Source organism: Artemia sp. Qi Xiang Cuo, chromosome 12 (assembly GCF_049724085.1).
Source record: "Artemia sp. Qi Xiang Cuo chromosome 12, ASM4972408v1, whole genome shotgun sequence".
Taxonomy (NCBI): Eukaryota; Metazoa; Arthropoda; class Branchiopoda; order Anostraca; family Artemiidae; genus Artemia; species Artemia sp. Qi Xiang Cuo.
Window position 1 is genome coordinate 33,884,288 of NC_142805.1, and position 27,678 is coordinate 33,911,965.

A 27,678-nucleotide genomic window follows, 5' to 3' on the forward strand; every position below is an offset into this window, starting at 1 on the left:
CAAAACACCTACCTTTCTGCTAAGAAGTTGGCAATGGGATGGGTAATGTTGGAGGGCCCGATAGTTCACTTCAGTTTTGGAACTTAACAGATTGAAAATCCCTGTGTAATCCCTCTTGATGAAACGCAAAATCTTTTCGACATAATATTGGTGGTGGAAGGGAGAGAGGTTTTGGAGGGTAACTGGCCCCATTTCATGCATCCAATATTCCAGATTAAAAATTATTGCACAATCCTGCTTCAAGGAAGGTGCAAACTGCCTACCTTTTGGCTTAAAAGTTAGCAGTGTGGGAGGACTAAGTGCAGTTTGGGCACCAAATCAGGACTTCACATTTTTGTGTCTCGAATCAGGACTTACCTAGTATTTGAAGATCCAGCTTTTCCCCCCATATTCTTGTTTCAAAAAGTGAATTTGTTGTGGCTGGCCAACTTTAAATGTTACAATTAAGAAAGGAATAAAGTGTAAGCTCCAGATTCTTTAGCAATGGAACTGAGATTACGAACAAAGGTGACTCGTAACATTAGATGATAACACTTTTGGAACGAGAGAATAGAAGCGAAGGGAAACTCCAGGGAAGGAAAGATTCTATTTTTCAAAATTTGGGGGAGGGGACAATTTTTTTTTTTTTTTTTTGTATTCAACAAGAATGACTCATAACATTAGATGATTCACTCTTGGGACCAGGGAACTAGAAGCAAAGGGAAACCTCAGGGAAGGGGGGATTCTATTTCTCAAAATCTGAGGGGGGGGGGCAGTTTTGTTTTTCTTTCGATTTTTTCAATAAAAATACCCAAAAAAGCGATTTTTATTTAAAAAAAAGGCATTTTTCGAAATTTAGAGCGTGGAAGAAAATGATGGGGGAGGTAAATAATACCCCCACCCTCTGTCCCCAATTGGCTCCACTGCAAGCATTTGGACAACAAAGTTTAACTGAACGGAAAAATAGATAGCTGAACAATGATTAAGAATTTAAAATACAAAAAAGAAGGGTGCAAAAAGTCTAGTTTTAAAATCAGTTGAAACTACTACTTTTTAAAAAATAGCAAAAATTTCTAAAGTTTATGTATGGTACAGAAGAAACGCACTTCCAGTTTGAAATTTACTAAACTTAATAAAGCATTCCCTACCTTAATATCTTCTAGTATTTTCAAAGCTGTGTCATATTTCGATTTATAAAAATTGGTAGCTACTTCGCGGAGTGCAGGTTCTTGTTCCAAAAATAATTTAAATGAACTGAAAAATAAAGATTACATTAACTAGTAACTTTTCAAACTGTCAATCAGTATCATCTTGGAAATAACAAATAAAATTAAAAAACATTATTAATTACTAAAAAATAATAATAATAAAACTATTCATGAGACTAACGTTTTAGTTCTTAAAACGGAATTTAGCGAAGCGAGCTAGAACGTTCTAAACGCTTTTGCAAATGGTCTTTAACGGGCTTTTTTATTACCCCTGAGAAAAAATAGTGAAAAAAAGGTTATGATACAGGGTGTTTCGGAAGCCATGCAACATACTGATCATCCACACAAAGTGCATCTCGTGGAAGCTCTGTCTGTTAATGACATAGATAGATAGGTGTATTTTTTTTTTTGTGTAATGGTGTAAAACCTTAATGGTGTACGACTACTAGGACACCCAATATGAACAAGTCAACAGGCCTCTTATATTCCAGAAAAACATTCAGGAAGAATGCAAGTACTTAGAAAGATGTTGCTTTAGATTATGTTTTTAAATGAAGATAAATATCATAATCTTTGCCTCCTCCAAAATGAGCAAATTTAAACCGCAAAAAATTGAGGGCTGCACTCCTGCAAAACCCCAGGGCCAGTTTTCCCTAAGACCTATTATCTTCGTAGATACCATACACGATTCCTAAATTTGCTTTTTATTTCTTGTAACAATTAAAAGCACATGAGAACCCTCATTTTCTGTGTATTTTCAATAAGTATTTTTTTTTTACTTTTCCAGCTCTTGAACAACAATGATTCTGCCCTTGTACTCCGGTCGATTACTAGTTTTAGCCTTATTTTTAGTACTTCTAACTTTTTTTCATCAATTTTTGAGCATAAAAATTAATCCTGATCTAATTGAAATTAACGAGTTTTAAAATAATTATTGTCCTATCTTCCTAGGCAATTCTTCCACTATCCCATAATTTCCCCAAAAGAAAATTGGGTTACTAAAGATTCGTATTTTGTGTCTACATTCATCTTTTCAGGAATGTAAATTTTGGGGAGATTAAAGAGAATCCAATTTACTTTTGAAGAAATTCGGGTAACTTCGAAAAAGCTATGGATAGTGGAAGAAATAATTCTAGATTTTTTTTTTTTTTTTTTTTTATTTTTTTTTTTTTTACCAACAACCCCATTAGCCCTAAAAACCCTATCCGATGAAAATCTTAGATTGAATCTTTACTCTGTAGTCACTTCTTTGCCATATAAATCATACTGTAAGTAAAAAAAAACTACAAAAAATTATGAAAACTGAGAAATATTCATTAATATAACTACACTACTAGGAATAGGTACACAAAGGTCCAACTCAAGGGATGGGAGTGGGAAAAGAATAAGTATCTATAGGGTTGAAAATAACACAAAAGTGGACTACTAGGCAACAGTTTCCTAAGGTTCGGCAAGGAACCCTTCGGATCAATATATTAGGAAGGGGGTATTCTTCCTCACTGTGTACAGAAATACTTAAAGACATACCTATGTACATATGTGTTAGAAGATTTTACAAAGGGGGGAGCAGGTCAAAAATGCAATAATTTCAAGAACTTTCATGAGGGAAAGAGATGTAGGGAAGGAGTCGTGTCCCTCAGAACAATCTCAGGATAGCCCCCATCTCAGGGTACTAGTAAGATACATAAACGTACTGGGTGTCTTTAAAAAAAGAAAAAGAAAATAACTATTAGTTTCTGGGTTTGTTAGACACTTCTGACATTTGTTCTGTTGCTATGTGGCCACAAGACGCAAAAATTCTTTAACATTCTTCTAGGATCTAGAGGATAGAATATCAACTTTAACATTATTCACAAATTCGGTTCAGATACCAAGTTAATTTATCTATACTTTTTTTAAGGTATTTTCCAAGGTTGAGCTTTTAATAAGAATTAGTGCCTCAAAAGGACAGAAAGTAAGGACTTTGTTTATTATTGAAAACATTTTATTTCATAAAGAAAGCAATTGAACAAAGACCATACAGGAACCCACTTTGATAGCTGCTTTAGAATTGGTAATAAATTTTCCGCTCATCATAATTAAGTATTCTAGTCAAGCAAACTTCTAGACATAAATCCTTAGTGGCAATAAAATTTCAGCATTGATAAGGCAATATTCATTGAGTACAAGCCAAACGACATTACCTGCTAGAGATCACTTCGTTTTGAAGTTCTTCTCTGTTGAAAGTGGCAAGGGCACATAATGTTCCATAGGTGGCTACGTTTGAAGGGGTCATTATATCAGGAAAATTACTATGATCAATGTTCGCCTTGAAAAGGAAAAATACGCAGTTTTAGGATACGAGTAAGTCAACATGGCAAGCGCAACAATGCATAAATCTCAGCTGGGTTTATTATTTTTAGCGTGAGATAAAGACTAGGTGAGGTGTTAAAAAAGGTTGGCCGCTGGTCATTGCACTTTTTTTCAAATGTAGAGGTGAAAGCAAAATTAACCCTGCATCGTTTCGAGTATGTTTCAATATTCAGTGACTCTGATCTGCTCTACAAACTGAAGACATTCCCCATAAAATCTGCAATTTCACATGGGCCAGAGTTGGTCAGACGAAAAATCCCTGTAGAACTGAGGAGTTTGGTTGCTAAATAAAAGAAAAAGAAAAAAAGAAGAAGTTTTTTCAACTGAGAGTAAGGAGCAACATTAAAAGTTAAAACAAACAGAAATTACTACGTATATGAAGGGGATTGCCCCCTCCTCAACACCTAGCTTTTTACGCTAAAGTTTTTGAGTACTTTTAAAAAAAGATTCTTATTGTTCAAGTTAGACAATACTTGTGTTTCAGGAGTCGTTCTTAGAGAATTGAGACAAAATTCAAACTTAGCGTAAAGAGCGCGGTACTGAGAAGGGTGATGTCCCCTTATATACGTAATAATTTCAGATCGTTTTAAGTTTAAATTGTTGCTCCTTACTTTCAGTTGAAAAAACCTTTTTTTTATTTAATTTCTGATCTTTTTTTTTAAATATGCCAGGAAATCTGGCCCCACCTCCACGGAGAAATCCTCCTCCTCACGGAAATATCCTCTAAACAATTCAATTCCAGTGAAAAATTTACCCCGGACAATTACCCTTAACAACTCCACGCGTAAAATTAAGACGGAAAAAAGAAAGCAAGACATACTAGAGCTTTTAATTTCCGTTCAAATGACCCGTCTCACGATATTCTAGGACCACTGGATCGGTACGAACACCCCTGAAAAAAAAACAAACATACAAATAACATGCATCCATGATATTTTTTTCTGGCAAAAAAAAAGAAGAAAATTCCACATTTTTGCAAATACGAGCTTGAAACCTTTACAACAGGATTTTCTGATACGCTGAATCTGACGGTGTAATTTTCGTTAAGATTTTATGACTTTTAGGGGGGTGTTTCCCCTTTTTTCGAAAACCAAGCAAATTTTCTCAGGCTCGGAGCCTTTAATGGGTAAAACTAAACTTTAGGAATTGTATCACACTAATTGGGGTAATGCGTAGTAAGACGCTAGTTAGCGTTATAAATGATGTGACGTTAGTTAACGTCTATGGCATAATTATGCCACGATTTAATGCTATAACCGTTGTATAATAAAAGAGGACATTTCAATAGAAAATAATTTAACTGGGCAAAATATTAATAAAAAGATAAAAACCATAGAAAACTAGAGAAAGACTTATGCAAAATAGAAAAAAAAATTAAATATGACAAATGAAACAATAGAAAATTCGAAGAAAAGCCACAGCACGAACTACTTTAGCAATGATTTCAACAAAACAGAATCGAAATAAAAACCCAAAACCATGTGCTTTGAAAACAGTTGTAACACTAATGAACAAAAAAAAAAAAAAAAAAGAAACCTTTCATTAACTGACATTACAACAAGCATGTATTACAGTGAGGGGGTACCCTAGCATAATTGGGCAACAATAATGGTAAACAGCCAAACACACCAAAGTTACGAAGACAACAGCCGAGGGGTAAAGGTTCAGGTTCATTTATTTTTCAATCATATATACATAACATACTAAATATACATATATCTGGCAGAGACACAAGCTCGTTTTACACGGATAAAACAACTAAAGAAATAAACAAAAAATAAACGAAATATCAATCAAAGAAAGGCATGGCAAAGAAAAAAAGAGGGAAAAGCAGACATAATATTAACTACTCACTACGCCACGGCAGACACCTAACCCGACGATACAAAAAACAATTTTTTTTTTCAGCCAGCAATGGGACTGGTTCTTCATCTTAAGTGCAAATAGAGGTACATCGTACTCTTTAATAAATAAAAAACACAAAAAAAACAACAAGTAAATGACTGCGTGTTATTTTATAGAGCTTTTCAGGAAGATGCCACTAGCATTTATCATACTCTTTATTTATTAGTGACATGTCCACCATAAGCTTAACAAGGTAGATGGAAGGTATTTGTTAAGAGCAAATATCAACTAGAAGTAGAGAATCGCTTACTCGTAAAAAGTGGAGAGCTGCTTGCTTATACCGTTGTAGAGCCATTTCAGCTAATGCTGATGCACACTCAAGTTTTGTCTGCAAAACAAAAAAATTATATGAACAAAACATCTCAGACATTTTGAAAACATAGAAATCATCATAAAATTTTATTTAAGATAAAAAGTAACACCAAAACATACAAGGAAGGTAATACTAGGTATTTCAGAATAATGCTTTCAGATAATTTAGTTCCAAGTTTAGTGTACTTTATGACAATAATTTATATGTGAATTATGGTTTAGCCGGACAATGGAAATTAATTTAATAGATAAATTAAAGGAGGAATTTTAGATGTTTGCCTATATTGGAAAGGAAATGGTAATAATTTGGGAAGGTGATGAATGCTAATACGCTGGTGCCAAAAAGTTGGCACGAGCGTACTTTAAGAACTGTTGGTAGAAAAAATTTAAGAACTATTTTCAGTAGGCCTCATTTTTCATTGCAGTAATATTTCATCATTCAGTTTTTACAGAAGTTCCCTAAACCTTAACTCTCGAATCCGAGGAAAAAAGATTGTATGAAACTTAGTAATTCCAAATATGTATTTTATAAAAACAGAAGTAAGAAAAAAAAGATTATTACCAGTAAGGGTGGGTACTAAGTGCCCACCCCTAAATAGAACGTGCATGTGTCTGCGCATTCAATCCTTCTTAAAACATTAGCTCTTAGGTAAGACGGAACTTTTTTTTTGTTCGTGCGCATATAATAAAATTCTAGCTCTGCAAAAAATTGAGGACTGAGGACGTTTTTACAGAGAAAAATCTAGAGTGAATAGTTTTTTTTTTTAACTACCATCCAAAAAGCCGATTGGATACACATTCAAAGTCCTAGAATATTTCTAACCCAACGAAATACAGAATTAAAAATAAGTAAATATTAAAATCAAAAATGGCCAGTATTTCTGGCCTCTTACCAATGATTCTACTGGCGGTGAATGTGATTCAGCTTTGCTAAAATATGTTAGCACATGAGTCCAGTTTTTCAAGTAAATACTAACCTGAAACATAGAACGACGATGCAAATTTAAATTACAAAAATTCTATTCAACACTTTCTAATAATTTGATGAGGGTTTTTGTCACTAAATTTTTTCTGAAAACTCGAAGTCAGGTATATACACGTCTGTCAAGTTTTATGCTATTCAATAGATTATCTTGGTTTCACAAGCCCTTAAAAGTGATCTTTACTCTTCCTCTATCCTACTGACACTAAAACATCTTATTTTTTCTTCTCACTCTAAATACCCAAAATTTTAAAGTCATTCGTTTTTACGGTCTTCCTTTGAGGGGGAAGAGGGGCTAATATCCATTTGGCACGCTTAAACAGAACTGATCTTCCAAATAGTTTGCCTTCAAGTGAAGACCTGCCAATACTGTTTGACGATGATATAGCTATTATTTTAAGAGCAGGGAACGACTGTCCCTTGAAACCGTTGCTCTGATTGTAAGTTCTTGGTTTAGCACTAATTGGTTAATCCTAATCAAAAAAGTCAGAAAATCATAGTTTTTGGGAGAAGTTCAAAGTCAGTGAACCGTGCGTCATTTCAAAATACTAATATTGGAACTTTTTTTCTTAAATACAGTAGTTAGTTATAGATATTTAGCCGTATATATATAGATTCGACCTACCCTTCAAGGCGTTTATCAATAAATCAGACCAACAGTGTCTAGGAATCTTGGCTATTTACGTAGATTAAACTTTTTATTTTAATACAAGATAATGAGAACTTTATATTTTGCATTAATTGGTTGTTACTTTCGTGGCTGTCCGAGTGTCTGGATGTTAATTTTCTCATCAAATCTACGAGGCTGTAAATTGTTCAGGATGAACGAAAACAATTTTAGAACATGTCTTAGGACACCCTAGAAACAAATTTGTATTTCCTGTTCGTGAAGAATGAGAGAGCGGGATTAAGAGGTATCAACTTACTCTCATTTTGAATAAATACACACTACCTGATTTAGAAAGTGAATAATGTTCGCAGCTCACATTAAAAAAAAAAAAAAAAAAAATAGAAGCAGATGGTTCTTTCAGCTTGGAGTAACGGATTATTCAAACCTTTTGTAAGTTTTGTGGCGATACCGTCCCTGTCTCCATTTACTTTTTTCCAGTTAGCCCCCCTTCCCCTCTCCTCTTCTTGAAAGTGTGAATTTTGGTTACTGTTCTTGGTTTATTTCTTGTGTTAAGCAGACGAATCGAGTTTTACCTTTTTGTACAAGCGGTGTACATTTTAATAAAACAGTTCAAGATCTATGCTTGCAAAATGAGATCCCTTGCTTACGATTAAATTTTGCGAAAAACTGTAATGAACCAAGAAACACTTTACTACCACGTTTATTAAGATAACATAATTATCCGATAGAAGCTAAGAGCAAAAGAAAGGCAAAGACAGGTCAACTTCCTGATACGACCCTGAATTATAGAGACGGAGCACCAAGGGAAGAATTGGCAAACCAAGAACAAGAATATCGAAAGAAGGGAGACCCCTACACAAAGACAACGCTATCACTTTTCTTGTATCAATAACATCGAGGGTCAGGAGATTGCCCCTCTCTCCCCTCCCCCCGTACTAAGAAGCTCACAGAATATTGTATGTTGATGTGCTAAAGGAGATGAAAGTACAGATTCATGTGCGCCCGAATCTAGAATAGCAACTCGTGGATTTTGCATCCTGACGACGCGCCAGCACACTAGTGACACTTGAGTATTTAGCCAAAAATGCAATAGGATTGATGAGCGCCCACCACATTCACCCTAATCAACTACATGTGACCATTTATGTTCTTGAAATGCAAGATGCTGGTTCAAGGGAGACGTGAGAGGTTTTTGGGAGCGGTGGAGTTAAAGAACACAACCATGTTATTAAAGGCCATTACCAAGGAACTGAAGCACTAGAGCTGAAACAAGGAACTCCCAGCATTAGAAGAAACATTGGAAGAAGTGTATTTTACTTTAAGGAAATGTGGTAAATTTCAAGGGATATTGTCGAGTTAACCCATAATGCCCGCATTCTTATTTGGGGCTTAATTCGGGCAGTGGGGAATTTTTTGGACATACTGCTGTATATAGCGGGGTCAGAAAAGGAGGAAAACTTTCAGCTCGATCTTTAATCCCTGTATTGTCAATGCACTGTCTGGGAATCAAAGCGCCTATTTGACACATTTTTCTGACTTATCGTAATTAGCCTAAGCAGATGACCTGCTTCTCGATAGCAGTTCTCGAGTTGTACTATTGCGTCCTATCCAGCTAGTGGCCTCTTCCTCACGAAATACAGGGTTATTTCTCAATGAAAATAAATGTGACTGAACAGTGTTGAAAGATCTGATCCCTTAGATTGCAATTCTTTTCTTCACAAGCAGATTCTTTTGCTGGCCAGGTCTCACTGTTTGTATATCGCTTAGCGCTTTCCGGTCTCAGGCTTTTAGGTATGTTAAGAAAAAACTAGGCATGAGTTTTCGAAAATAGTTGGAAACCAGAGCCATTATAGAAGACAACCTTCATCTAGACCATACTTCAGCTTCTGTGACCGTTCTATGCTTTTTTTATGCTGCCGTTAGCAGTACTTTTGAATAATAGCGATTTAACACGAATCAAGACTGACTATTACCAGCAGATAGCTCCATAACCAATTTTCCTTCTTTTTTTTGGGGGGGGGGAGAGATTTATCAGCTGGTCGGTCATTTTTATCGACTGATTTGATGCTATTGCTATTTAAATTACTTCATTTATTTCTTACCGACAGAGACCGATCTTCTCCCACATTGGCTTTCTGTTATTTATTTCCATCGGCCTATTTGCCCAATAAAAAAAAAAGAAATTGAGCCAGCAAAATAGAGGGGCTTCGCGCCACTATTTTACCCACCCAATTTTTATTACCATCTGGATGAAAATATTGGGGGAGAGGGTTGTTCCCCCTCTCGACCCCATACGTGACACTCCTGATTACCAGTATTTTAAATTTATGCTTCACCTTTCTCGATCATCTGATTTCGAAAATATCACTTTTGTTACTTAGCTTTTATTGTGTAAAGAACAAATATTAAATTCAATTTTTTTAATTCGATGTTTTTATTGTGTAAAGAACAAATATTAAATTCAATTGTTTTAATTCGATGTTTTTATTGTGTAAAGAACAAATATTAAATTCAATTTTTTTAATTCGATGTTTTTATTGTGTAAAGAACAAATATTAAATTCAATTGTTTTAATTCGAATACTATGATGAAAATATTCCAGACATTACGAAACTTCAGTGTCATTTTTTTTTCTTGTTGAATTGGTCTATTGAATTTTTTTCAAATAATTTTGTCAAAATGTCAAATTTACCGACTTAGTTTGTGTTTATTTTATTTTCATGGTTCAGTGTGACAAAAATGGTAAAATTTTATCTAGGCTTGTAACCTTCATAATTTCTCAAAAACCAAAAGAAAAATAGTACAAAATCCCAGTTTTTAGGTATGAATGAGCAGGAGTCCTAAGAGTGAGCCGGAGGGTAAAAAAAACGTTTCATTTTAATGTCCTTGAGATTTAAACTTTATTTAAATTTCATTCATTTTGATTGATTTCAACTTTTAAAAAAAATTTGTTTGAAGGCAATGTTGACTATGTGTTGACTATTCATTTTGGTAGTTTTCAACTTTTAAAATATTTTTTGTTTGAATACAATGTTTAAAAAAAAAAACCTCATTTCAACCCTCCTAGTAAAACAGCAGAATTACAAGATAAGATATATAAGCTACGAGGTGTATAATATTGGATTGTGAAAATATTAACATTTGTATCTTATTCTTTTATATTCATCCCTTTAGCTGACAATTGTCATATCAATAGAATCCTCATCTTCTTCTGATATAAGAATATCAGTTTTATTACTTAACATTGACATAGTCCCACTAGCCTATATTTGTTCGATAGGCCGACTGAATATAACGATTGTACCTCCCTACTGATTGTCGCATTGGTCAGAGATTAGCTGCAGATTAATTGTGTAATAAAACCGTTTGATTAGACTCGTTTATAAACAAGAAAAGTTTCCGCTTGTTTTTTTTTCCGATCTAAGTGTGGCAACAATGGAAAGAATCAAACAAAAGAATCAACAAAGGAAAGAAACACAACAAAAAATCTTAATATTTGTATAACAATCAAAAGGAAAACCTGAGAAAATGTTGGTTTCCAGGTATATTATCGACCAAATTACATAATAAAGGAGAAATTTTCTAAATATATTAAAAAAAATTGTGGCAAGTTTAATTTTTTTTTTCAGACTGCTTCTATGTTTAAAAATGGAATTTTCTTAAAATTAGTTTAAACCCTGGTTTTCGAACCCGAGTTATTGAACTAACAACATTACGCTTCAACAAGCTTATCCATAATAAAAAGTTTAAAATATGACCATGGACACGACTGATGTAATGGCCTGGCTGATCTAACATGGGGATTCACTTAGAAACAATACATGGATAATGGAGGCATAACGGAGGCTGTATTTTCAATAAGAGAGCGCGAGCTTAATAAAACAGACCAATTAGATAATCGTTCTTCAAAATTTGTCATGCTTCAAACCTGATTTCTAGGTAAGAGAGAAAAAGACTCCTACCTTGATAACATTGAGACACATATCCACAATATGTTTGCTTGAGATACAATAGTCACGTGCCCGAGAAAACGCTTTTAGTGCATCATGATAATTTCCACAGTCTAAATGATGTTCAGCCAAATCTTCTTGACCTCGTCGAATGGATTCTTTGATTGAGTTGGCTTTGTGATTTTTCAAATCTGAATCTAACTTCTCAAGTTTTAAGGCAGCTTTTTTGCTTTGTGTGTCATACCAAACTGAGTTGAAAACAGGCGTATCCGCGTCTGGCCTTTCACCCCTGTAAGAGCAACCATAAAATAAAAACAATAAATATTTAAAATAAATCTCAAATTACGCATACTATTTTTAGATGGGTCAGGGAGGCAGGACCCTCTCGTTAAATTTACGTTAAACAACGTAAATGACTACATTTCAATGTAAAAAAATAAAATAACACAATCCATAGTAAGAAGTCACCTGAAGACGTCTCAATTTTGATCTTAGACAGTTCTCGTCTGTGAGTTTCGAACAAGGGTAGAACAGTCTTTGGCGGAGTATTTCCTAAAATTAAGCATTTTCTGTAATAAACAGGTTTAGAGCTATGGAAGTCTCCATTTACAGGGTTGCCCGAGAGATGATAACAAATAATGTATTTCAAATTGAAAAAAAGGCTGACGATTTCACAACTCAGCAGAGCGTGATTAGTGTACCACAGTGCTACTTCTGAATGCAACTATAGTATTTGAAACAGTCATTTAGTGCATGAGGAAACTTTCAGCTTGGTGTGGATTTTTTTTCTCTCTAGATGAAGCAATTTTTATCAGCTTTGGGAAATAACTTGTTATTCCACTCCAAATTGAAGCATCGTAGCTTCGCCTTCAAGTTCAGGTGAGATAGGCATGTGCATTCGCCTGGATTAAGCAACAAGAACAACAATCATTCCAAATCCGTAGATGGAATTTTTAGACTTTATGTTAAATTCACAATCAATGCGTGTTTTTTTTCCATAAAGAAAGATCTTAAAAGTACAGGGTTCGGTTTCTAAGCTGCTTAGTAAAAAAAAAATGAGGAATTGACTGAAACCCTAGAACTCTTAAGTTTTAAAATCTCCCTTCATTGGAGTTAGGGTCTTTATTTTTACCTAAAGGCCGAGTCTTTGAAAACTTTAACGGTAAAACTTGCATATGTTGATTTTTCAATCATATTGAATCTATCATTTTACATCATTTTGGAGCTTCAGCAGTGATTAAAATTGCTGATTTTGCTTCCATACTAATTGAGTCTCATTTCGGTTTTGGATATTTACCTAGCAATACATCAATGGCAAGCTTGGCACTTGTGGGTGAATATTCCATGACAGCTGCTGCAGGACAATGGTCTTCAGAAGAAAGTTGACTTAATCTTTATGTTTTAGAAACGAAAGCTATGAACATCATGGTGAAGAAAAGACGAATTGGATTTTGAATTAAAAAGAATATTTTTAAATTTGCTATTTTCCTAGTTGGGATAGCTCTGTGCCACGGTTTGTTGATTAGATCACAAGGGGCTCATCCCATGGGCTCCCTGTCACATGTACGCTTGTTTTGCTGTGCATTTTTTGCCTTTGACTTGCCTTGACCGCTAATACGCATGCTGCTAATTTTCCTAGAATCCTGCCAATTGCAATTATCAAATTGCTTGAGAGTGCTCATCAACCCGATTTGTACCCTGCTTTGACACTTAGTGTTGTGCCTGCTTTTGATTTTTTTTGCTTGCCTGTTTTAATATTGACTGAGGCCCCCCCCCCCACCTCTGCTTGTATCTGTTTTATTTATTATTTATTTGAAAGTTTTTTTTTCCATTTTTGTGACTTGAATTTGTTGATTTACCTGTTTAATTTTAACCTATTGGTATTTTAATATATTTGTGATGACTGACAGGACAGTTAGTAGTCCTGTCACCACTGATCTAAATAATAGTAGTGTAAGGATCTTGGTCTCTGGAGTTAAAGGTCCAAATGAGACCAGTAAGTTGTTGACGTTAGGGAGTAGAACAGTTATTGCAAACAAAACTGTTTGAAGGCCTCAAAAATCATGAGTGTAGGTGCCATTATGGTTCAATATTAGAAAGACTTGGACCAGATGGCTCTGTTATCATAATAGCTGTGAACCAATCAGTAGCTACTGCTATACTTTATATCTCAGATATAGCAGTAAATGGGTGTAAAGTAAAGTTTGTCCTTGGTCTTAGCTCAAACCTCACTTTAATCAGAAACAGAAAAGGTGTTGTGTTCATCCCCTCTGAGGAGGTCACCAATCTGGATGATTTTACTAGGGGGGGGTCCAAGGTGACAATAGAATCAAAGAAGTTAAAATGGCCTTCAAAAATCCAAGCCCTTTGGTTACCCGTTTGGTTTGCACCTTCAATCGGGATGTTCAGTTCCCACTGAAAATCTCTGTTTAGGGTGCAAGGTATACAGTAAAGCAGTTTATTTACCGGGCAATACAGTGCTTCAATTGTCAAGGTTTTGGCCAGCCACATGGTTTCGAATTGCCGCAAAGGCAGAAGATGTTTACTACGTACTCGACAACACACCCTGGAAGAATGTCCCCAATCAAAGACAGTAAAAGAAGATCAGGTACACAAGTGCCCAAACTGCAATGGTGACCAAGCCCTTAACTCCAGAAAGTGCCCAGTACTCATGGAGACGAAAGCTATTATTACTTATTCTTTCACTAATAATCTCCCAATGAGGACTGCTGCTACGGTCCTGAAGAAGGAACTTCCAAAATATACAAAACATCTCCCCATGGCCCATACAGACTCTTTTCCTCCTTTGACATCTAGCCACCTACCATTTGAGGACCTGAACAAGAAGTACAGACCATGTTTGAAGGTGTTGCAAGGCAGATCTCTGGTCTGACCTAGATTATAATGTCACTTTACAAACTAATCACAAAGATACTGCCACCCAATTTTGAAAATGTAGCCCTTAGCCTGACTAACAAAGTTGAAAACCTAAACAGAGAAGGGTCATGCCCTACAACCAGTACTGTCCCTTCAGATACCTGTAGCCCTGGCAAAGTTGAAAGAAAATGTAAAGGAAAGGAATCTATACCTAGCCTAGAAGGTGCTGAGAATAAGCTACAGAGACCAAGGCTAGCCCTCTCTCACACCAATGAATTTCGGAATTTCAAAATGTTTTAGTCAGGCATGCTCCTGATATTTTCTACTTCAAGAGACATTTTTAAAACAGGGGAATACTGTCCATGATTTCAAAGGATATAATATTGCCCGTTGGACAGTCTATACAACGGGTGGTGGCCCACTGTCTCTTGTGAAAAATGACCTACTCTTTAGAAAACATGACCACAGTCTACAATGGGAAATGGAGGTTGTTATAATTGACATAAAACTACTTGGAAGTGACAAGTGGATTAGCATTGCAAAATGTTATGCTCCAAGGACAAATAAATTCTCCCTGAAACAATTCAAACTGATTGTGAATGCATGCGGTCCTTTGAAATTAACTAGTGGCAACTTTAATCTACACCACAGAATGTGGAACACTTTATCATCAGAAGATTCAATTGCAACCATTAAAATTTTGGAACCCAAAAATAAGTTGTCTCTTGCCACCCCCAAAGACCTAAATACCCGTCTGAACCCGCAGATAGGCCAGTACTCAACAACTGACCTTACTTTCACATCAACAGATATTGTAAATAGTGCAGAAATCCAGAAACCCTGTGACTTTGACCATGAGATTCTATCCTTGACACTAGAGCTCAACCCAGCAAGGCCAGGGTATCAGCCAGTGAAATTCTGGAAATTCCACGACAAACTGTAGAACTCTTGGAAGCATAAATTAGATCAAAAGGCTTCAGAAATTAAGACAAATGATGAGTCAGTTGAATATTATCTAATAAAATTACTTCTGCAATCATAGCTTCCTCAGAGAGAACATTTGGTTGCAAACAACTCCACCCCAAAAGACAACATTCTACCCCTGGATGGAACAGCAAATGCTAGAAAGCCTACCTAGAATAGAAAAATGCAAAAGATAATTTCTCTAGATGCCCCTCAATTGAGAATAAAATAGTTTTTAAGCAAAAGACAGCAGAATCTAAAAAAACTAAAGACTGAGACACAAGAGGGATGGAGAAGGCTCATTGAAGTAAAGTTTGGCCACAGCACTCCTGTTCAAGATCTATGGAGAAACTTCCAGGTTTTTTTCTGGTAAGAAAAGAAGAAAACCCATCCCTGCAGAAATACAGATGGGAATGACTACAGAATCCTCAACCAATGAGATACTTAATCTCTTCTTAGAAAATTTTCTGAAGATACACCATTACATCATACACCCCTCAAACTCAGTCTGAAAAATGGTACGGTTCCCTTTTCCCATTTCAGTTTTCAGGTAGTTAAGGACACCATTTCAAAGCTGCAGCTTGGTACAACTGACCCAGCCTGGTACAACTGGCCCTGATGGAATTCACAATTTGATGTTGAAAATTTGCCAGATACATATGTTCAGCTTCTGAAAGAGTTATTAAACAGATCATTCATAAAGTCATCAATACCTTCTGAGCGGAATATGGCAAGTGATCCCACTTCTCAAGGCGGGAAAAGACCCCAAGCTGATTGATGCACACCGCCCCATATCACTTACCTCTTGTGTCGTAAAACGAACGGAGAGGGTAAAAAAAAACAAAGAATTTTAGCCCCATTATCAGACGACATCCAAATTAAACAGCTTGGCTTTCTCCTAGGAATGAGCACTACAGATGCCCTAGTTAGCCTAGAACATCTGATAAAACGAAGCTTTAAAAAGGGAAAGTAGTCCATGTAATACTTTTAGATATGGAGTTAGCATTTGATAGAGTTGATATAAGGCAATTAATTGGAAAGCTGCCTGTACTAGGTTTACCAGATATACTGGTAAATTGGTTTCTCTAATTGTTGACAGGTAGGGAAATTCAGACCTCTTTGGGGGGCTCTTACTCAGAGTTTAAGAGAAAAGCTTATGATGTGGGACTCCCTCAAGGGGCAGTTATAGTTCCACAACTCTTCTCAGTTTATTGTTATGATATATCCCTGGAAAATGTCCTTGGAGCAGAGCTCTTTCTCTATGCTGATGATATTGCAGTTTGTGGGGAGACCCTTCATGCCTACAGACAGCCTCCCGAAAATATGTAGATATGCTGTCAATTTGGGCATATAATAACAATATGGTTTCTCAAACCACAAGTCATTTAGTGTGTTTTTCCACAAAATGGATAACCTGGTTGCTTTTAAACCTCTGGTGAAAATGAATGGAAAAGCTATTGTAGTTGCTGAGCATGTACGCTTTCTGGGAGTTTTATTTGACCAAAAACTGACATGGACACCCCCATCTGGATGAGCTGATTGGCGGTTTCAAACAAAGAAAAAACTTCATTAATGCTTTCAGCCTTGGAAGAAGCGGAGTCCCCACAGCCTTTGCTTCAACTATTGTCAAGTCAGTGGTGATATCCAAGATAGACTATGGATCATTTATATATGGATATGCTAAGAAATGTCTCCTTAAGAAACTTGACACTACTCTCCATGTAATTTTACGAAGAGCCCTTGGTTGCCTAAAATCAACCCCTATTGTACCTATGTATTGTGAGATAGGGATCCAGTCTCTTCACTCCAGAAGAAGATGTATCCTTGCAAGATATTTTTCAAAGGAGATAAAACTCAAGAACCACATTATCGACAAAGAAATCATTAGTCAGTACAACCCTGATGTCCACTTTAAACCAACAAAGATACCCTCTTTCCGGATATTCTTTTGCCTTCCTGGCATGGAAAAATTCATGGAGAATGGCAGGCTGACTGTTAATTTGGACGATTATTCTTCAAGGGCCTCCAAAGGAATTGGGGAATTTATTATTCCCAAGATTAGCGTTTCAAAAAAGGAAAGCCTTCCCCAAGCATTGATGAAAATTATCTTCCTTGGAAATTTGGCAGAATAGATGGCAGAAAGATGAAAAAAAATGCAACTGCGCAGTAGTTATGCCCTTCCAGAGCCTGTCTCTTTCCTACTGTTTACCCCCTAACCTGACAATTTTGTCTACAGAGCATATGGCAATCAAGTTTTCTCTTCAGGCCATATCACCTCAAACAGACACCAAACATCAGAAGTATATTGTCTGCACTGATTCACTGTCAGCTCTGGATTGCCTTTACCACCAGCAACACTAAGCTAGAAGTGTTGCAATGGAGATTCAAAGTTTGGATACACAACTAGAAAGATAAGGCAAATCAGTTCTATTTATATGAGTTCCAGCACACTGTGGTATAACAGGAAATGAATAAGCAGACCAGGTTGCAAAACAAACCTCCCAGCTGGGTCTGATCACTCACACCCCTATATTACTGGTCCTCAATTACTTTCCAATCAGTTGAAAAATTTCGGAGAGAAGCAGCTTGGCTCCATTCTTCTCCTATCCAGCTCCTAGGTCTGTATTATTATAAGCAGCCTTCAAAAGAAATGTACCTCACATCTCGTACCCTTTCAACTTGCCTTTTCCGTCTTAGATGTGGCCATGCACAGACAAAATCAAACCTATTCCAATGGAAAACAGCCCCATCCCCCAATTGCAACACATGTGGAGTGTAATCAGCTAAATTTGGCAGCTAGTTCTGCGGGGCAAAAGGTAGATATGTACCTGGAATTATTAACACCGCAAATATTATTATTGCATCAGGAGAATTTGATAAGGAAAATAACGAAAACTAAACTCTGTAATATCTAAGGTTTTAAATTCATTGAATTCACAACCAATAAACCCTTGATTCAGTTGCAACTAGACTAAATTCTCAAGTTAAACCATTTGTTCTTGGAAACCACACAGTATGCTATTTGTAAATGTTCTTGAAAAGTGTTGGAGCACTCGTTTTTTCTATGAGTTTATGCAGACTGAAGTAGACGAGGCAACGAGCATTTTCCCTGAGCGGGCTACACATATCGGGTATCACTTATTTTTAAATCTTATGGAGGGGCCTTTTTTATTACTACCAAACGCCATGGTTACTGCTTCTTCCATTTAACTTAGCTGATGTCCAAGACATTGCGCCTAGCTGCTTGTTTCGTCTCCGGCAGGGACTTCATCACGAATGATATTCCTCTTCCACAATCGATTTCATCATGAATCAATGGCGGCAATCAACTAAGCGCCATTATAGATATTATCTTGAAGAATTCTACTAGAGGTGTCTAATAGAAGACCAGATCTCCAAGTTCTATAGTACTTGAGATACAAAATATGCATTTGCTCTATTCAGATTACCGAATAGAGTACTGAATACCTTCACCCAATAACAAAGTTAGCAGTTTTATTGATTCTGTCTGTTTGTTAAAAGGTTAAACTGTTGAAAAATTTTTACTAATTATTAATATGATACTAGTAATATGACAATGAAGATGAAAGTATCAATTTCAAATTAATATTTTGTTAAAAACAACAAAATCAGGTAACGACAACGTTACCTGATTACTTTAAGCGTAATTTAAGGGTAACGACCCTTAAATTTAACCCCTTCAAAAGTCTTCATTGTGCGCAGTGACACACTGACTCACCATATTAGAATGACATCATTTGCAAATACAGAAAATGCCCTTTCTCTTACTTATCGTACATCTCATAAAGCTACTTCTAAGCCATCTATTTACAGACAGATTACAGAAGCTTTATTTCATGATCTTTTTACTTAAGTGGCATAGACCTTACTACTTATGGTGCTCAAAACACCAGATCTGCGTCGACTTCCCATCTTAATGTGAGAGCAATTGATGTGGATTACACTGTGGAAAACGTCCACAGGACTAATGTAAAGAAGTTTGCAAAGTTGAACAACAAATCGGTTAATCATGAGCTGCAGATGTCTGCGTTCTGAATAAAACAACGTAAACTGTATCTGAAATCTTTTATCATATTGTAAATTTCTAAAAGTAGCCTAACAGTTAACAGCAGAGATATCAGTTTTCATGAGGGCTGGCTTAACTCACATTAAGCTTTAAAGTCAGATGAACTTTAAGGCATAACTATGATGCTCCCCCTTGGAATAGAACTTACAAATAAAAAAAAAACTTGTCAAGTTTGAAGTTTGGTCAAAGAAGTAGCACCAGCATAACCGATAATTCAACAGCCCTATTAATTCCCTTTCCACTGAACTCTCAGGGCTTTACCATGAGCTTAGCCATCACATACTACATATGTAATTCAAAATATTTCTGTTATTGTTAGTTCATCCAAGCAAAGACAGGCGTCTATCTCAGTTGAGCTCTCTGCCACACAGGCACTCCTTCTTTGGAGTAGAGTTACAACCAAACTCCCAGCTTGTTAAGTTCCCGTTTAATTTATAAATCAAAATTTAAAGAGAAATGTTTATCAGTATCATTTTTAGGTTGGATATTTCAGAACACATTTTAGTTTTAAGCATTTTAAGCAATATTTCATATATTAAATTTTCAATTAGACATACCGATATATACAGGTATATATATAAATCTGCTTTAACTCACCCTAAGGCTTCGGCCAACTTATCATGACAAACTTTGTAGGCATGTGTATTGTACGTATTTTCTATGTGAGCAATGGCAAGTTTCAATGCGTCCTTCCTCAAAACAGTACAATGGTCTGCAATATACATTAAACGTAAAATCTTCGCTTGTCCAGTATAGCTATTTGCATATGATTCAAGATCCTGCAAAATTGAAAATAAAAGGCCATCAACTCCATGGGAAAAGCAATTACTTGACACAAGAAAAAAATTAAACCATATAATCAAAGGCAAAAGAATGAGCCGTACAGTTATATTTAAACAAAATGCTGAAAATATTAAAACAGCATTTTGACCTTTCCTCTGAGGAGTAATCACACCTGCTAACACACACAAGGATGAACTAGTCTTCAGGCAGAAGATGAAAAACATCCTATAAACAAAATTTAAAGTATACATTAAGTTAAGCAAACAAAAACAAATAAAATGAATAAAAATAATAGGATCAAAATCAAAAGGAAGCAAAAAACAATTTTAAAGAATAAAAAAAATTATAAGCATATTAAATGATGATGTGTCTTTTAATACAATCATTTCAGTTATTCCTGAAATTTTAAGTAAGCTACTAGTGACTGGGCAGAAACTGTGGATTAAAAGGTACTATTGGTCACAAACAAAAACAAGAAGCGAGAAAGCTTTTCAGGTAAAAGAAAGCTTAGAGAAGAAATATTCGTCGGCTCAATCAGCGAAAATCTATGTGCTTTTACTTCTGATGAAAGTATTTAGACACCTTAAACAAACAAAACAGAAAAATGATGACAAGAAATGGCCATAAAAATTATTCTTAAACTGACTAAGCTTATAAACTAGGTTAAAAATCCATGCTGATTATATATCTACAACATTTCATTAATGATTACTTTCAGGTTAATCTTAGTCTTAAGAGCCTTTTCTTTAGGTTTCCTTTACTTAGGTCCGCCTCTTTAGATTACACTAGTGTAATACACGAGTTAACAGCCCATTTGGGATGTGGTCTGTTCTGAGGTATATGTTGAGTCCCATTATATAAAAAGGATCTTTCATCGCCAATTCCAAGCTATGTGAGGTCCCAGATCCCTTCATCCAACGATTTACTACTGCTAAATTGTCTACGAACGTATTTATTCTATGATTTTGTAGTCTGGCTCCATTGGAGATAAGGACCCTGTTCGAAACATATGCTTCTTCAACCGAAATATTTTCGGCTTTTTCAGGATTTTCCCAAATTCCTCAGGTTTACTACTTCTAACCCAGGATAGAAAACCTCCCCACTAAAGACATGGGTTGGACTCTAAATAAAGATAGTTGGACTTAGAGTCTGTTGAAAATCATGCAAATTTGCCATTGTAGTGCACACGCAAAAGTTATTAAAATTCACATTTCTTGAATGAAAAAATTTTGCGATCTGATTCAATTGCCCCAAAAGAGATGTCCTCAGCAAACCATTTACCAGGAACACCCTAAAAAGCGCACAGAAAATCCTATACTGACAATGAGTTATTGATAACAGATATTAAAAACATCCAATAAGACAGTGTTGGTGAAACGACCGCCGAACATGAAACCAGATCGCCTAATAAACGCTATAAGGGGCTAACTTTTGTTATTTTTTCTAGTTGCACCTTTACTGTCAAATGATTGAACTTACTGGTATAGTGGGATTCTCGACTATTGGGTATTCTTCAAGGTTAGCATTCTCATTGGCTTCTTCTGGTGGTAAGTCAATCTGCATAGGTTCACTATAATTCTAAAAAAGAAAATATGCAATCATAAAAGAGTTAAAACTATTCTAAAGAAAGAAATAGTGGGCTCGCTTCCTAAAATATATAAATGAATAATATAAGGCATTGACAAAAAATATTGAACCCAAAGGATCCACACAGGTCAGATTCTAAAGGGGCGGGGTGGGGACAATGCCTCAATTCTTGTGGGCATGAGGAGGGGCAAATAAAGGAGGCAACCAAGGCCCATTCACTATGACAATTATCAACACTAAGGCTCTGCAAATACTTTTAGTCCTTCGGAAATAAAGGTTAACCTGCCATCTACACTAATTTTTAATTAGGTAGCTGACCAATCAGAATATTCTAAAGAAAATTCTGATGGACTATCATATTCTGAATTACAGTAAAAAATTAGGGCATGAACTAGCTTCAATATTTTCATCATACTAGTAAAATCCTATTGTGAATAGGCCTTCACTTGTTGATTGGATACATATACAGAAAAAAGGCAGAACATATACATGTTTTATTTTATTTGATTCCCTTCTATTTTGAAAATCAGCGCATGGTTTTAGATAAAATGGAGTACAAAGTATTCGTCCTTTAGTTGATTATTAACTCGTATTTGGAAATCAGGACCAAATCTTAAAGCAAATTGAATATGTTGTATGTAGTACCAGCAATTTTCCTTTTGATGATCTTTGTTTCTTCTGTGGTGTTGAGAATTTCAGTAAGAACTGTCCCCTTTTCTCAAATTAACTGACAATGAATATTGAAGAAGTGATAAGCGCCAGTTGACTGCTGAGCTTGGACATATCCAGTGCTGTAACATACCAGCTCAAGATATTTTGGTGAGTTGATATCACCATTCCCAAAAATTACTCTACTTATTTAAAAATAATCAACCAGAAAAAGTATAAAAGCTAATCCAAAAGTTATAGATGCACATCCTATTCCAATTCAGCGTAAAAAGCATTCTTATAAGATCAATTTGTTTTAATTTTTGAATTAATACATAAAGGTTCAAATCTATAAAAAAAATTGAAATGAAAGAAAAGTCTAAAATCCTAAAAAAAAAATGTTGAATGCTAAATATGTCAAAAGTAACCTCCAAGATACAATAGTGATACGCGTTAGCGAACAGTTTCTGACGTCTTATTGCATTGATTCATTCAAGAATGTGTCAATTGTTTCTGTTAACATACACACTTTTGTTTTCCTTTTTTACACAAGCGAGTTATAAAATAATGAGAGAGCACATAACAGAAGAGTTTATATTATCATACTATATTTCTCAGAGCAACTAAACCAAGATTTCTTTTATGCATGGCACAAAGTAGTGAGGCAAGCTTTGCATTTCAAAAGAAGTTATTTAAATATTTATAATATTTAGTATATAATATTTAAATATTTATTTAAAGTTATTTATTTTGTTATGTATAAATATGCTAGTTTCAATTTTATTATTTTAGTATTTCTACTGAAGATGGTCGCTGTATATGTGATCAAAATATCTGGACTTTCGTACCTGTCCTTTCACTGTCTATTTGTTCGTCAAAAGAACTGGGAGAAAAACGCAAGGCAAAGTAAATTCTTTGTCTTTTTCTGCAATATTTTTGCAATTTGGTCTTACAAGCAACTCTAAATTTTATTACAACATGTAAATTTACGGTTTGTACAGCTGTGATCATTTCCAAGAGCAAGTGTTTATTTGTTTTACTAGCAGTTATATATTTTATGGTTAGTTTTATTTATTTATTTTTATAATTCACAAAAGCTGGTTTAATAGACAACAATTAATCAGATTAGAACTTCAAATGAATTTGTTGAAAAAAATACTGGTAAAATGAACAACGAAAAAGTCATAGAAATTATAAAGTGTAGGAAACGATCTTTTTATTCCTATATGATCAAGGCAAAAACACAATAGCATACAATAGGAATAGATGTACAATTGAAGCTTAGAATTGATATATAACGAAGTGTGACAAGAAGACAGAGCAGGGCTGCCCTACTTGAAATTAGCTAAAAAGAAGATTTTTTTTTTAATTTTGGTGTGTTTTAACTGTTAACATTTGAAACCCTTATGAGGGAAGTCAAGGAAGCTTAACTGGACTATCCTACTTCAAATACAGACTATTCAGCAGCTCAGTCTGATTGTAGAGACTATGCTTTAGCCTATATCCAGATACGTTTCAGAAAATTTTGGGATTTCTATTTCTACCTACTGTAACTAGCTGCAGCACAAATATGCAAAACGACCTCTTGAACTTTTTTTTTCGTCCTTTTTTGGCATGTTTCTCCAACTTTCTACTTGAGGTAAATTTTTTCAATAATCACCAAAAAGATTGTAGCTGTGTAAACCCAGGACGCATCCCACGTTATGTTTCGATAGCAAACAGAAGCTTAGTAAATTCAAGAAATAGCTGGTCCCGTTACAACTTGTCCTTACTTAGTGGCTTTAAGATGATTGTAACTTCAGATTCAAAGCACAGTCTAAGCAAAATTAAAAAAATTGCAACAAAAATGAAATTAATATTATAAAAAAAACTCACCATTCCCTGGCCAATATCAAACAGTGTTTGCCTCACATCTGAGTGTTTGAGATTTTTCTTAGATGGTACTTTCATAGCCCTAGAAAAAAATAATGTAAGAAACAGAAAAAAATCTTCTGCAGTTCAGCCATAGGTTTTAAACATCAAAGTTGAGTGAGGAGTAAACATTTATTAAACAATCTTAAAAATGCACCAACCTATAGGTGCATACGGGTTGAAAAACTGCAATTCTTCTAATTTCTTTGAAGACATTCTGATACATTCCCCTTCCATAGATTGTATGAAATAGGTATACACTGAAGAAATATGGATATTGTACTCGTGTGATGGTTTATCTTTTGATGACGATTGTTATTTGACATTTTTCCGTCAATATTAGGATTCTCTTTTTGCTTCTAATTACCTTAAATCACAGGCTCGGAGTCAGTTAAGGATTTCAATCCCTGTTACACTCCAGAAAATATGATTTTCTTGTCCGGTTGGTGACTACTTCCTGGTTGAGGATTCAGCTACCTTACAGTTGAACAGGAAGTCTTGACGTAGCTACTCCTTGTCAATTTTGCACTTAGATGAGTGAGTTGATTCAGCAGATACCATGTCTTCTAAAAGATGGTTCCATAGTTTGGCAAACCTCTGGCTCAAGAAATGGCCTCTTTCTCAAGAGGAACAATGTTGATTTGAAAGTTTCTTTTAATGACCTCTAGTCATGTGATGCAAGGGGTGGGCAAATGCATCGGGACGGGTGTTTTTAGGTATAAATTTACGGGCAAGAATCGTAGCTCTTCGTTTTCTTCTATATGTAAATGTGGGGAGTTTAAATGGTGTAGACATTCTTCATAAGACATTTGCTGCAATCTACTAATCATCCCAGTGGCTCTGCAATGTAGTTTTTCCAGTTTTTTCTTATTTTTTTAAGGGGACGTTAAAGAAATTCTAACCTCAAGTCACGGTCGAACCAGCGTCTTATACATAAAAACTAAGATGCTGGATTGAGACAGTCCTGTTGATCAAGCCAATGGATTGAAAGGTAGGTGATTACACAGTCTTAGCATGGGCGCTGAAATTCAATTGGTCATAAATAATGACTCCGAGATGTCTTTCTTTAGAAACTGCCGAAAGAAGGTTTACTTGGAGGAAATACTGCTGGTGTCGATTAATGGCCAAAATGGAGCATATGACATTTATCAATGTTGAAGCCAAGGAGCTATATATTAGCCTAATTTCGCTCTATTAGCCCAATTAGCTCAATTTCGATAGATTGTAAATCATAAACTGTGGCAATACTTTAGAATTATCTGCATAAGGAATGAGGAGGTTTAATAGAAAAAATTGGTGCATCATTTATATCGAACTTGGAGATGCTCGGTCCAAAAATAATGCCCTGAGTTACACCACTTAAAACTGTTCAGGAAATAAGGGAAAATGAGAACAAGAACCAAAAATCATAACAACTTGGGTTCTATCTGATAGAAAGTCGTGCATCCATTGTATTACAGAAATATCTACAGCTGCAGCCTTCAATTTTGTTATAAGAAACTCACGAACAATTTTATCAAAAGCTTTTTGTTGGGAAGTTGAAGTTGCTGATGATTATTAAATTAGTATGAGTAATTAGTGACGTTGAGGAGACCTTTTTATCAATAATATTTATAAAAGCCAATTCGCATTCTTCAAGGCAAGGTTCACTAGAACTACAATAAACTAATGCAATACAGATTTTATTGTCTGGAAAGACAATATCAAGCCATATAGATTCAATCCAAGGTACATGGAAAAAAAAGAGATGATTTATGATATAGACCAGGATATCTTCTCAAACAAACACTCCAACTCCTCTTCCGCAGTTCGTTTGTTCCAGGTTAGTAAAAAATTTAAATCCAAAAATCTTCCATAGGCCTAGGTCTTCAGTATTAGGGAATGTGGTGGTTTTTTGGCAGGATCTTGACTAATCCAGCAATATCTACTGATTTTCCTCTGAAAAGCACTTGGGATTAGAGAGATTTGATAGAAAGAGAATCAATATTGGTGGAGACAATGCACAGAGTATTACTTTCCTAGGACAATTGTCTCATACCATCTAGCAGTTGATGATAAGTTAGACTGAAAAATATAGGCGGAAAGGGGAAATATAGGCATGCAAAGAAGCTGCACAGGTAGAACTGCAGTCACTTGAACTGAGGCCATTACATGATAAAAGAAGTTCATTAGGAGACAAATAAGAAATAACTAAAAAAGAAAAAAAAACTGCTATTTACAAAAGGGGAGGAACAAACAGCTAGATTTCCATTACAGAAGTATTTGGGCTGGTTTCGGACCTTTCCACAAGCAAAGAAGGGTCATGTTTTGGGAACAGTCCCCACTGAAGAAAATGATATTAGACTTTCCAGAATTTGTTCTATGTCTTAGCTCTTCCATTTGGTCTATACGTCAGTTGCGTTCAGCCTTTGACGTGTCGCCACAAAATTAGATATCTTCCCGAAGCTCACAAGATCGGTTGATAGTGGTTCCTTTGATGTCTACGCTTGGAACGGAAAAAAATAATAGAAGGCAGGTGCAATTCAGTACACTGCAAATTTCCAGGAGGCAAATTCTGTGTCAGAAGTGTACCAATACAAACAGAGGCAGGTTTTTTAATAATAGCACATCAAGCTTCACTACTATCTTTGAAAATACGGAGAAATAATTCTTATTTGCATTGTGGAATTCTGTGAAAACTTATTGAAAATACAGCAAAACAAACCTTTAAATCCCTTTTTTGCAAATCACAGTTATATAAATCACGCAGATTGAAGGATTATTACTTCAAAAATTCAAAAAACCAAACTGGAAAAATCAAAACTAACATTAGCAAACTAACGTTTGCACTTTTTCTTTATACTTCAAATCAATTAGTAGTACTAAATAAAAGATATACAGATACAACACAATAATAAAGCCCCTGAAACCCTGCTTGGGTGGGGTTATGTATCAAAATTATTTAGCTAATAAAACTAGGTCTTGAGTACCAAGAAGGAAATTTTTTTTAATCATGTCAGTAAAAAATATTGACAGCCTATAGATTATTGTTTTGTGTAATTACAATAAATTTGGTTTTTATGTTTATTGTGCTTGAACATGTATTTATTTTTACTGTCCCTCCACTCTGAAATTCAAAATCTAAATATTTTTATATCTATAGTTCAAATTAAATATTTTGAATTTAAAACATATTTTGAATTTTGTGGTTATGGATGACTTTTCTTCCTGGTATCACTACAAGTAAGTACATTATATCATCCATTTATTTTGCAAGGGCAGTGCGATATTCAACACTTATACTACTAATTAAAACAAAACAAATTTTGTTCAAATGAATTTAAAGAGCAACATTAAACCTTGAAAAAACATAAATTATTCTGTGTATGAGTGGAGCTTCCCCTCCTCAGTCTCATACGTTTTGCACAAAATTTAGATTTTGTCCCTATTCTTCAAGGACTGTTCAAACACAGGGGCAACTAGAACACAGTTAGATGTATTTTTGAAGTGCAATGAAACTTTAC

At 35.2% G+C, this 27,678-nt stretch overlaps 1 protein-coding gene across 3 annotated transcripts in view; it reads right to left on the reverse strand.

The window, feature by feature from the left end:
- Positions 1 to 27,678, reverse strand: part of LOC148946048 (COP9 signalosome complex subunit 1-like) — a 58,960-nt gene that overhangs the window by 10,554 nt on the left and 20,728 nt on the right. For all 3 annotated transcript variants that reach the window (XM_089097998.1, XM_089097997.1, XM_089097999.1), the window contains exons 2-9: positions 24,140 to 24,218; positions 21,509 to 21,607; positions 19,844 to 20,025; positions 11,332 to 11,608; positions 6,650 to 6,733; positions 5,695 to 5,772; positions 3,371 to 3,495; positions 1,128 to 1,233 (exon numbers count right to left, since the gene is read on the reverse strand). In XM_089097998.1, the coding sequence (XP_088954124.1) occupies positions 1,128 to 1,233; positions 3,371 to 3,495; positions 5,695 to 5,772; positions 6,650 to 6,733; positions 11,332 to 11,608; positions 19,844 to 20,025; positions 21,509 to 21,607; positions 24,140 to 24,218 (1,030 nt within the window). The remainder of the gene's footprint in view (positions 1 to 1,127; positions 1,234 to 3,370; positions 3,496 to 5,694; positions 5,773 to 6,649; positions 6,734 to 11,331; positions 11,609 to 19,843; positions 20,026 to 21,508; positions 21,608 to 24,139; positions 24,219 to 27,678) is intronic.